The sequence below is a fragment of the Odontesthes bonariensis genome, chromosome 13, assembly GCF_027942865.1.
Source record: "Odontesthes bonariensis isolate fOdoBon6 chromosome 13, fOdoBon6.hap1, whole genome shotgun sequence".
NCBI classification, from domain to species: domain Eukaryota; kingdom Metazoa; phylum Chordata; class Actinopteri; order Atheriniformes; family Atherinopsidae; genus Odontesthes; species Odontesthes bonariensis.
The window spans coordinates 18,216,342-18,229,275 of NC_134518.1; the positions used below are offsets into that span (position 1 = coordinate 18,216,342).

Consider the following 12,934-nt stretch of genomic DNA (forward strand, 5'->3'; position numbering starts at 1 on the left):
GAGTTCTCGATCCCTGCCCTTTATTATTGTGTACCGGATTTTAGGTGTAGCTGCAAAAGTCAAGTTGCTTTTTTTCTGAAGTAAGACTACATTCATATTCCCTCCTTGGCCCTACTTCTAATTTTGGTAATAGTTGCCCATTAGAATGAAATAATTAGGTAATATCAGATAATATCAGATAATATCTTTTTGGAGAGGAGCAAACTCCCTTTGATCCCATGAATGAGGGGAACTGGGATTTGACTTAAATCTCCTACTGAGTTCATGGCACTCAGCAGGATTTTAGGAAACTATTTAATTAAAAAAAAAACAAAAAAAAACATTTTCGATGAATGTTAAAGAAAATTATTTTCTCATCTCAGTGTGGATACAGTGGAGTATAAGATAGCTTTTGTTATCCGTTCCACTACAGAGGAGTGCTGTTGCACCTCTCTAACCCTTTTAATTTAAAAACCAGCACCCCTGGTCTGCTCTCATCCAGGCAGTCCAGGACTGGGTTGCTATAAGCCAACTGTTCTTTCCTGTGAACGGACTCTTCCTGCATGTTGCCTGACATTTGTGTTGCGATGGGCTCCTCTTCTTCCTCCTCTTCCTGACCCTCCTCGCACGTTAAGCTGCAGCATGCCGTTGCTTTGGTGATCAAGCTGTCAAGTGGTTTGAGAGAGTGCATCCACTTGGGCAAGAAGTCCCAAGTCTGGAGCTTGGTGGGCAGATGATGGGGGCTGTGAGCCTGCATCACATTTACCATAGCAATGAAGAGGGTAACACCCAAAAAAGGACCCCCAACACCAGCCATTACCCGCCAACCGGCCAGCGAGAGGCCAAGGACCAGTGATGGAAGGAGCAAGAAGCAGATGAGGAGGTACAAGACTGCGAACCAGCGATACTTGGCAGTGCGCTCACCCAGGACACGAGCCATCTTTATTGGTAGACGCATAAATGGAAGAGGATACCATAGCAGAATGCCAAAGATATTAAAGAAAAGATGACACAAAGCAATCTGTGTGGACAAAGAAGGCAAAGAGAAGCAGACATTAAGTGTTGAAACACATAAATAATCCTCTGAAACCAGCATGGTTTTTTTTCTAGTGAAAAAAATGTCTGAATGTTTCACTCTGTACTACAGTGGTCCATGGTGGTGGTGTCTCCTTTATAATTTTACCAAAGTCATCTGCATTTTTAAAACGGCAAATGTTGTTTCAAACAAAACATCTGCCTACCTGTATGGCAGCTGCTAGTTTGTTCCCAGGACTGGCCAGAGCTGCCAGGAGGGCTGTGGCAGTGGTGCCAATGTTGGAGCCAAGGGTAAGAGGATACGCCCGCTCCAGACTGATCACACCGATGCCTGACGGAGGTGTCAAAAACAAAGGAAGCAAGATAAGTGGGATGAATTGTAAGCCTGTGAGTGTGTGTGTAAGCTTTAATTGCATGATATTACTACATGGTATCACAGAGATTTGAAGAGAGGGCAGAGCGGAAATCCAACATAAAACAGAAATCTATTTGTGGATTAAGAACTCTCATTTAGACAGTTTCTTGCCTTTTCATTTCAAGCTTGGTTAATTAGCCTGTTTTGAAAGGAAAAATGATCCCATTCTCATATTTATCACTGTGTAGCAAGCTGATGACTAACTCATCACAGATTTTACACGCTTCATTTAGCTAGCAGTCTGCTACAGCGGCAGTTATGCAACATGTTCTTACAAATTCACAAGACGATCAGTTGATATACACGAGCTAATGTCCTCATTTGGCCCTGTCCATGAGGCAAATGAGCCTTTATTCAATATTTCAGGTATTTTCTTGTCGGTATGAGAACACAAGGTTAGGGAATATTATTGGGGAAAAAAAATGCAATGCAGCATATGTGTTCTATGTCCTGTTAACAATTTATTTCCATTGCAGTAAATGTCTGTTTAGAGGTTGTGCTGTTAGAATTTATATCTTGGTGCAGAAACCAGTGGCCTTGGAAGCAACAGGGTTGTTAGATTACAGTGATAATTCTTCTGGGCCTGATTGACATTAGAGACTCTTCTGTGTTGTCTTCACCTATTCTCCCTGTCCACCCACTCTCTTTTTGCCTTGTTGAAACAACTTTAGGACAAAATGATCACATACTTTAAATGACTCATGCATGCACTGATACATATTGGAGGTTGAATTAAAGCTGGAAAGATGGAGAGTCAGAGTCCAGGTCAGGACCTTGACTGAAATAAGGGTCAACCCACTAAACAGTAAGAGCTAGTTCTCAGCACAGTTAGAGCCATGTTTAAGTCCGTATTAAAAGGGACTTTCTCCTCACAGGTCCGCTTTAATTTACGGAAAAAATCCGAAAGCATTGTGAGCTTAAAATATAAATAATGAATATGAGGGCAGGAGGGTGACAAACCACTCTTAATATACTTTTATGTAGCTTTAATTCAATCTTTTTTCTTTGTTATAAATGACCGACTTCACTCATGGAGTCCTATTTTCTCTGTGTTTCCATTAAGCTTCCTCGAAACAATGCAGTAAGGTAACAAAAACAATCTTTGGAACCATTCTAGCTTTGCCACCACTGGTCAACATCACTGCTGAGTGTAATGCCAGTGCGAGTTTGTATTTTCGCAGATGGAAGAAGACAACCTTGAAACAATCGTGGTGATTTGATTGATCGTGGCCCGCAAACAACGGTCTTACACGGCACTGTGTGGGAGGTTCAAAAATGGCTTGTGTCATGGTTTTGTGACGAAAGATTTTCCTAATCAGCCAATAGGAGCGCAGGTTGGAAGGACGTGCTGGTCGGCATGACTTTGGTGCCATTGTGTAAAATCCCAATTAAAGCTGAGCAGTTTAAAATCATGGCAGCAGAAATCTTGTCGGCTTGACGTGTCCTCCATCTTGTTCCATGACCACGAAAAGAAAGACACAGCACAGAAGGAATTTACACAATCTGTAGACAAATGCCTTAAGACAGGCTTCACACCAGCAGTGTGGTGTGGGAGTTCATGATCTACATTTTGGCTCCCATTTTTAATAGATAGGAGTGTGCACACTGGCTGTATGATATGTCGCTTATACAGCACTGCAGTGTCATCTAAAGATTCAAACACGACTTCAAGTCAGCAAAAAAAACACCTTTTGCTGTATTTTCAGTATGGAGGCAATATGTAACAGACATTATAGATATATTAGCTTACCTAGTATGAGAAAGATTTTGTTTTGATTTTAGTAATTGCATGGGACTGGTACAACTTGTTCAGTTTCAAGTTTTCACCTTTATTTTCCCATTACATCGGTTTCCACAAATCTCTTTTCACAGTGTCTATCAGAGGCATCATTAAAGCAAACAGAATTTGCAGGAGGTAGCTGCAGCACCAGTGCCAGGAAAGATTGCAGTGAGAAAACACACGGGCAGACACAAAGCAGCAGTTCAGCAGGGTACGCTTAATGCTCACAACCAGCAGCCCGTGTATAGCTGGAATGATTGCAGTCAGATTATCTTTGAAGGCAGTATTATCCAATCTTAGAAAACTACTGGTGTCACAGAAGAGCAGCCAAGGTAATCAGTAATCAAACAAACAAAACTGAACGTGAAACCCGAATTGAAGTTCATCAAAGGGATTGTAGATCTCTCCTGGATAAAAACTGAAATCCTTTTTTCGTAAAGGTTTGGGGAAAATGCTTTGGGTAATCATGTGCCTCTCCTCTTACTGAGGAGACAGAATAAAAACTGGTGCACAAGGACGAAAAATCTGTCAGACAGAAGTGACGAATAAAAATGACATGACAGTTTAATTAGGTCAAGCCTTTTTCCTAGAAATGCTCTGGAAGCTTTCACAGCAGCAACCTTTAGCTTGGACTTGTTGTGGGATCTCTCTGACTTTCTTCAGGTCTTCAACAAGTGAAATGCAGCTTAATTTAACTCAAGATGGGCGACTGACTCGATAAGTCAAGGGTATTCTTCCTCCTCACTCTGAAAAGTCCCAACTCCTATAAACCTTTGAATTCATACTGTTGCTTTAGACAACTGTGAGGTCATCAATAATTTCCTGACTGCTAGTCATACTGGCAGTGATACATGCGAAAGCCAAGCAAAACCACCACCGTCTCTGACAAATGAAGAGGTCGTCTCGGTTACGAATCCCACTGCTGCAACTTTAGTTTTCCAAACATTGGCCATAGTGATGATGGCTGATTATTTGCTCCAAGAAGATAAAATAAATACATCGCCATTTAGCTGAATTCTGCTGAAGTACCTTCATATGTGTCTTTGTGGCTGTGATTTTCTGTGCTGTCCATTGTCATATTCTGGCTTTGGATTTAAACACGTAGGCCTATAGATAGATTTAAGAGGGTGCGAGAAATTGTGATCAAGAAGCTGAAGATGTGTTCACAAGAACTGGGTAGCGTCTCCCTACAGGCTACCAAACGATAGCTAGTCAGAAAAAATTGTTTCAGAGTTTGAGAGACTTCAAGAGCCTCAATCTGAAATTAACTATTTAAGGCCGAGGCTAAACTCAGAGGCTGCATAAGAAACAACATGAAATATGAGAAAAAGAACTTTAAGCTTTGATCTTTGAATCATGCAAAGACACTCGTGTACAAATGATAAAGATATAGATCCGAAATGAAGCATTTAATGTCTCCTAAAACATTCTAACATTTAAATACATTTCTTACAAAGAGTAGTGATATTATCATGGAGCAAAAGCACATTTACTCACCAACCAGGGGAGTCATGGCTGAAGTAAAGACAGAACTACTCTGGACCAGAAATGTCACTCCTGCTCCCACAAACATGGCAATGTATCCCGCCAGCCACCCAAAGGGATCTGGAAGGTCTGTAGGGATGCATAGTAGAGACATAAATTACAGCACAGTCTATTCTGTATAATAGATAAGAGTTTTTCTGGGTTTTTTTCTCCTTTTGGTTTGTTGCTTCCTTACAAACCGAAGCCTGGAGTGTTGATTGCTGAATGCAGGTACCCTAATAAAAACGAAAACACCCACCCGTGTTGATGACTTTATGGATGATCTTTGCCACTTTGCCTTGAAGAAGAGAGTTGAGTAGTTTTACCAGGAGGAGCAGACATGTGCAGAGGCCAACCAGGGAGGCAGCCAGGAGAATAAGGCCCACTGTGAGATCTGACAGCTCTGTAGATGCAAACAAATGTCTACCTGCAAAGAGAAAGAAAACAAAGATGCAAAGATGTTTTTTCTACATTCTTATTGAGCGATGAAAAGCTTAAGAGTGATACCCATGGATATTTGGAACGTGGAAGATATTACAGATTTTGTGCTCACATTTGACGCGCGAAGACATGTTATTACTGAGGCCACAGTTTTCAGTGCTCCCATTGCCAGAAAACTGTAAATAAAAAGAAAGAAAGGCAGACAATCAAAGGCTCCTTGTCCAGATGTCAAAGACATGTCTGAATGTACAAGTAACGATGTACAATTACCATAAACGAGTCAATGTGGCACCATTCTTTCACTAGGCTCCTGTTCCTCATGCCCTCATTTCCCATGGCGATTCCCGTGATCACACATTTGTCCAGCTGAGGATAGAAAGACAAATGTTGTCTGAAAATTGAAGGAGATTAAGATTAAATTATCACAGAGTTGCATTTGTTCACCTTTTAGGGTCTGGGTTAATCTTTCCATCGCACAAATCAGTCAGCCATGTCTCTGATATTATTGATCTACAGTCAATATTAGCAAAACAATTCCATGATGTAAAATGATTGGTTCATTTTGTGAGTTCATGCTTGGACCAGATTCTGTGTTGTCAAATAATCTCATCTCTCGACTGTTAGATGACATCAGCTGTCACTTGTTTTCTAATTAGGTTAACATCATTATCTGGAGCTAATTCATCCCAGTACTCTACAGCAGGTTCATGGTAGCATCCAGGCTTGACTTTCAATGCAAGAGGGAAAATTCTGTATGGTATAGTGTTAATCCTAGTTATGTGCTTTCAACTTTTACTGTTTCCATTCACATTTTCTTATTTGACTCTTATAAAACAGAAATGGAAACGTGCCTCACAGATGGATTGGATAGCATATAGCTCCAGTAACTGTAGCCCCTTGTGGATGTCCACTGTAGTATTTGTTGTTTTTATTTGGGTTTGTTTTTGTTGTTGTTTTATGTTTGTTTGCTTTCCTCGAGGTAAAAGCTCTAGTTTCCATTTAGGGCTACTTCATCAATTAAACGACGACCATGGTCTTTTTGTACCTTTCTGGACCAAAAGCTCAGGAATAGAAATGTAAGAACAGGGTTTAAACCATTACAATTCACTTGCTCCAATTCACATTTCAGTTTTTGTGGCTTTCATTTATTTTTCAAATTGCTCCAAATTTGCTTTGCAAATTAATGTAAATTTCTATTAGATATTTTATGCCTGTGGGAGGGTTATCTAAAACAGGATATTTTAAAAAAAAAATGCCATGGGGCTGATTACCTGTATAATGAGCTTGGTGACAGGCTCTGTGATGACCTTTAGTAGCTCAGGAGCTTCCTCCCCAGGATGGAGCCTGAAGCTGGTGACCAGCAGTTGGGACAGCCAGGTCATTAGCCCGCTCACTACCTCCAGGGGTAATAGAACCACAACTGACAACCAGTTGAAGCAGTCGTGGATTGTGGCTCCAGCAAAGGCACTGTGGTGGGTCATAATAATTAACTGTGTTCACCCAAGGTCAGCGTGATCATCTACCCAAAGTAATTGCTTGTTAATCTGATTTTCATGGCTCAGTATTCTGGACATGTGTGACGTAATGAGAAATTAGATTTGGACTTAGTATGTGGATATTACAAAAGAATAATGCTTGATAATTATTTTACCAGACAGACAGAATAACATGCCATCTGTTGAGTGCAGTGTCTTTTCATGACAGAGATTAACTGGTCCAGAATCAGCGTGGACCGATGCCATTATTGTCAATTTTTCAGAAATGACAGTGAAATGGTGTCTGACGGTAAGAGAAAACAAACAGCTGCCAATGCTTTTTTTTTTCACCCTCCACTGATTTCTAGCCTGCACTTTTAATAATTGTATCTTTCTCCTCACCACTTGCCCATTTAAGTTTCTTCTTCCTTGCTCTGCTGTCTCCCCCATCTCCCGCCTCACCACATTTACTCACCGTTGAAACTCATTTCTCTCTGCAGCTTGCATCATGGCCACTATGGTGTTTGTGACAGAAGTCCCAATATTAGACCCCATGATGACTGGAACAGCCGACTTCACTTCCAACACTGTGAGATGGAACCCAACAGAAGGTTGCCTTTTTACATCAGAGGCATTTTTACAGCTTTCATCCATAAAAATAAATGTTTCTCATGGCGTGAATAGCAGCGCCCGGTTCATGCAATTACTATACATGACCTTGAAAGCAACATGGGTTTTAATAGAGATGAAGGGTGATTGTGATTTCCATGTGAGTGGAGGCAGCTATACAGGAGTGAGCTTTTAATGACGACATAGAGGACACACATCATGAGGACAAACATTCATGCATTCCTGTTTATTAGATAATGAGCTCCCTCTTTGCTCTGTTCTAAAGAGGCCTTGGAAGGAAATAGACACCTTCTGCATACCGATGTCAGTCACTTTATGGATGAAATGTCCAAAACCAGCAGGTGAGAGCCTGAACTGATGTGAATTTTCCCATGAAGTGGGATAAACCATTCCACACACTGTTGGGAGATAACAGTGTGTGGAATGGTATGATTTAATTACCACTCCGACCGGTACACCCAACAAGACCGCATAATTTTAAGGGGACTTTTGCAAATGGAAGTGATATTTCAGGCTAGTCACAAAAACTTTGACAAGTGTAGCTATAGTTTATTTTGACTTTGCAAAGGAAAGTAAATGTGCCAAATCTCAAACTACAGATATTATATATAGCCACTATTTAGAGTGCATGTAAGGAGCCTATCTGACACAATACTATTGTATATTATAGCCAGAGGTGGCGCAATATACCAGGGCTGACAATGATCATAATTTTAAAAGCATGATATATCAATGTTATGATGATGATACATTTATGACGATAAAGATTATTGGTGAAAAGATTATTGGTGAAATCAAAGTATAATATTGTGAGAGGAATTCAAACAATGTTGGTTTTTAGTATTTTTGGGGCTTTGCCAGCAATAGGAAATGTATACAATAATGCTAGCTTTACACATTCATCTCTTAACATTTGTGCATCTAGAAAAAAAAAGCACTATGAGCCAGGACATATTGCTCTGCATTTTCAACAGTGAGATACTTTAGCTGCAACATAATTTGTTGTTACAGTCAAAGATGCATTGTGGGATTTTTGTAGTCTCTATCTTTATTGCTATATCTATATGCAAAGGAATAGGCTGGAGAGACACACAGGCATGCAATGCAGTAAACGCACAAATCACAAACTGAATGAAGCTGACCTGGATATCTGCTTTTCCATTTCCAGGTCTTATTTAAAACTTAACACAGCTCATATGCTGGTGCTCACACATTTACACACACATGCACCTACTCACGTCCAGAGGCCACCAGACTGACTATAATGGAGGTTGAGGTTGACGAGCTCTGAACCAGCACAGTTGTCAATATCCCCACCACCAGCCCTGCCACGGGGTTAGACAGCACTGCATTGTCCTGGAAAATGTCCCCGGCAACTTTACCTGGTCAAATATGCCGCCGACATACAGAAGCACAAAAAAAATCAGTCTCAGAGTTGACAAGGGTGCCAGAAGCAATGTTTAACAAGACTCAGCCTGCTTGTTTCCCCCAAATTCAAAAGGTCACGAGATGAGGCTTTGCTTTAAATTATACAGCGAGGCCCAGCAGGACAGTGTGAACTATAACTGTGTGACTCACTTATTTGTCAAACATCAACTAACTGAATCACAATCAAACTGCTGACGGGGCAGCAGGGGTTATACTTACCCCCTGCTAACTGGAAGGCAGAGCTCAGAGTGTCCAAGGAGCAAACAAAGAGGAAGAGAAGGATGAACAGAAGAGGGATCTTGGATATGTTGACAAGGATCTGCTTGATCTTGTGTGGGCTCACTGCTGTGGTCTGAGAGCTGTCTGCTCAAAACAACAAGCAGCGAGAGGGTAGCTTGGCTTGAATAGCAAACAGTTGTAGATGACACAAAAAACTGAATGTTGCAGGCTGTATCGTTCTTTTATTCTGTGATTTCTGACTTCTGGATGATAGAGATATCCACAGTTAGCTCTCACATGTGGAGAACAAATCCATCTGACACACATGACCCATATCTAACCAAGCCCCACTGAGTGACAGTAGGGCCACACGATCTCACTGTCTTTGAGAGCATGTTTTTTCCTGAACAAGCATCAGGCTCTGCTACTGCAACTGTGATTTGTCTTTTCAAAGAGATCAAACTGTCTGCCACCTAAAGAGATGCAATTGTAACTCTCGTCTTAGTGTCTGTCTTGTACCTTTCTCTCTGGGGAGTCTGTCTGCATCTTTTAGTGAAGGTGTGCCAGAGTGCTGATTGGTATGTACGCTGTAGCCCTCAAAGCTGCTCGTAAGGTCATGGGTGGAGCCAATGCCGGACTCCTTGTCCTCCTCCATCAGAAGTTTGGGCTGTGAAGAGAGCTGAGCAGTGTGCATCCTTACCCCTGATGATGAAGAACAAGAGCACGAAGAGCAGCTATAAACATTTAAAAGATACAAAAGATGATGGGAGTTGAAGGTACCACTGTAATTGAGCCCTGCACTCAATCGACTGGACACTGTAGTTAGAGAGTGAGAGGAGATATGGTGTTCTAAGAACTGTGGAGAGATGTGCAAGTAATCAAAATGAAGGGAACAGATGAGAGTGAATGTGTTTGTCAGCCACCTGCAGCAGTAAAAAGAGGCTGGAAGAGATCCACATGTCTGTATACGAGCACATCTCTCGCAGAGCTACTGAGAGCGACAGACAAGCAATTAAGAGAACAAAGGGAACCCACGTTGTTTGTAAGTGGCAGATATCTTTGATTTGAGGTCAAAATGATCACTGTGCAGCATCACTTTTCCTCCCAACAAATGAACAAGTTGTTAGAATCAGCAAGAGAGCACCAGTATCAGTGTAACCTGTCTTGTCCTCCCTTTTTCTTACAGCTGCACATCAGCTCCTATAGAGACTGTCTGAGAGCTGCCATTTCCTCCAAAGGTTTTTAAATTTTCTTATTTAAAGAAACTGTTTTTCCCCTTTTCACGCCAGCCACTTTGCCATATTTTTCGAGGCTTCAATGGGAGAGGAAATACTAACGTGTCCCTTAAAAGCAAAGAGGATGGAAGTAATTACAGCAGTCAAAATTACAGTAATTGCAGTCGCTGCATCATTAGCATTATCCGCTGCGTCCTTACAGGTTCTGATCTGCAGAGAGGCCCCGTTAGCATATGCACATCTGTCTGTATGTGGGAGTGTTTGACACAACTTCCATAAATCACATCTGAATGAACTCTGGTCCTATTTGTGTGAACCATGTTGTGTATGAGCACAGACCGTTACCTAGCTGCCTCACGCTCATATGCCACTCTCGCTGTTCTTCTATTTGCAGGTTTTACTCTTAAGTCGCCGTATACTCACACAAAGACATTCCTGTATTTGTGATGTGCAACCTCTTACCTTATCTCTAGCAGCCTTGGTGTGACCCCTGTGAATTAAAGGCATCAAACTGAGGAGAACATCATCTTTAAATAAGCTATCGGCTCTGGAGGTGTGAAGAGGAATGCATACTCCCTTGGTGATTAACTTGCTCCATCATCAGGGATGGCACTGTTAATCAATAACACAAAGCATTAAGTTGATGCATCAGAGGGGAAAGCCTGCTGTGTATTAGGTAATGAATGATGTTTGCTCAGTTGCTTGTTTTCCACCTGATTTCTGGGCCAGATAAAACAGTGACCTGTGTGATGTGATTAATCGTCCTTGTAGAAGAGAGCAGGAGAAATCTGACACCTAGTGGTAAATGTCAAAGAAGGCTGCAGATTATTTTGGCACTTTCTCTATAGTCCACTCACATTCTCACGCAGCAGTTTTCATCATGCTTTGAAACGTGGCAACAACTTAAAACGGGGTGTTCTATCATCATCTCTTTCACACCATAAGTTAGTTGAAGTATTTCAGACATGTACGATGGGATCTGCTTGACTCGTGCAGAATGTACAGGTGTTTCGACGCTTTGCCAGCACTTAAGATTATGTGTGATATGATTGGAAAGGAGCTATCTGGGAGATTTCCTGCGAGCCTACACGTATACACATTTACCAGCACACTCCACTGCCCACTGGTGATGTACTCCTCATCACAAGAGAGAGCAGCGTTGGCCTGTGAAACAGGCTGGCTGTTAATGATTAGTCCAGCTACATTTCTGTCATATCAGCAGTGCTCTCATCCAGATCTGCGAAACCTGCTGACCTCAGAGGAGCAGAACTTAATAAACCCCTCCACTAAGTTGTTACTTTCCAAACTATTGTGAGAGCTGGGAGCCGGGGAGAGATAACGGCTCTGTTGTTGTGCAGGTAGCTGGGTGGAAGCTGAGGCTGCCTCCTTTAGTGCTGACTACAGGGGAGAAACCCTTTGGATTTGATGCAGCTTTAGGCAGAGAAAAGTAGAAACGCAGGCACAGATGTGCATATGGACACACGCATGCAACCATTTATACACACATATGGTGATAGCTCATTTGTGTTGCAGCTCCAGAGCTCTTTGGTAAAAAGCCCTCCATTTAACAGTCAATCCCTCCACATGTGCAAGTCATAGTGAGGCTTCCACCACCTGTCAGCCTGGGGATAAGCAAAACAGAGATGACAGGGTCATCATCTTGCCTCTCACCACACCTGTCAATGAGTGAGCCGCAGGCCCGTACAATCAGTCCTGTTCTTCCGTACTACTGCTCTGTTGCCCTGTGATAATCGAACTATAAGGAATGCTATATTATGCTCCAACTAAGGGTTTCTTCTGTTTTTCTCAATAAAAGGTGGTCAGGATAATATTTAAGCTGATTATATGGAGACATATGAAGGACAGTATATCTGCCTGATTTTGCAGACATAAGAAAATACTCTTTATAAGGAATTAAACATGATACATCTCTTCATACAAAAGTCACCTGCGCCCTTTTTTTTCAAAATCTTTGGTTTCGGAGCATTGGTTAAACAAGCAGATTGATAGATTTATTGCAACAAAAAACAACAACTCTTAAATCTTATTTGGGAATTAGTGTTGATAACAATAGCAAAACGATTACTTGTATCAATCAGGAATGGTAACTGTCACATTTGTGTTTGACAGCTAAGTGGTTGAAGTTCTGAGTGAACCAGTTGAGCTTCCCTGAAAACGCCATCTTTTTTGCCAAAATGCACCTTATCGAAGCCGCAAGGAAACAACAGATATGTCCTACACAACTGCATTTGCTAGTTTTGTGTCAATGCAGTTAAAAAATACACTATTTCAGTGATTAAGGATGATTTGCAAAATTATCGGAATCCCATAGATTATATGGGATCCTACAACTTTGCTAATATATCTTTTATCTATTTCATACATCTAACAATACATAGAAAAAGATGGAGCTATATATATATATATATATATACATATATACATAGAGAGAGAGAGAGAGAGAGAGATAGAGAGAGAGATTATTACCACCAATACAATAATAATAACAGTTTTATGGTGAAAGTCTAAAATTAAATGTTTTTACAGTTAAAGAATATTGTCTGCAGCCCGTCACTTTGCCCGTCTTAGACTCACAACCCACCTACCACCTGTATAAAGGCTGGCTTCCTGTAGGTGAAAGCCTTTAATGGTTGCTTTGTCAAGAAACTCCTCTGAGACTCAAAGTCTATTTTATGAACAAGCCATCCTAATGTGTTCAAATCCTCCATTCATCCATTTTTGCAAAGTGAATAAAAGTAGAATAAAGATGAGA

General features: G+C 41.2%; 1 protein-coding gene across 1 annotated transcript; it reads right to left on the reverse strand.

Annotated features, from left to right (window-relative positions):
• Positions 1–406: 406 nt before the first annotated feature.
• On the reverse strand, positions 407–10,668 carry slc34a1b (solute carrier family 34 member 1b). The gene is made up of 13 exons (XM_075480492.1): positions 10,624–10,668; positions 9,707–9,782; positions 9,446–9,628; positions 8,927–9,073; positions 8,518–8,661; positions 7,125–7,236; positions 6,446–6,641; positions 5,445–5,540; positions 5,287–5,350; positions 4,993–5,160; positions 4,707–4,823; positions 1,221–1,345; positions 407–1,000 (listed from the first exon to the last, which is right to left on the reverse strand). Exons 1-13 carry the CDS (start codon positions 10,666–10,668, stop codon positions 407–409), a joined length of 2,067 nt encoding a protein of 688 aa, XP_075336607.1.
• Positions 10,669–12,934: the final 2,266 nt, after the last annotated feature.

Coding starts and splice junctions, on each gene's coding strand:
- slc34a1b (XM_075480492.1), bottom strand. CDS start 10,668: ATGCCTTTAATTCACAGGGGTCACACCAAGGCTGCTAGAGATAAG. Junction 5,351..5,444: donor GCCACATTGACTCGTTTATG/GTAATTGTACAT, acceptor TTTTATTTACAG/TTTTCTGGCAATGGGAGCAC. Junction 5,161..5,286: donor CATGTCTTCGCGCGTCAAAT/GTGAGCACAAAA, acceptor TTCTCTTTGCAG/GTAGACATTTGTTTGCATCT.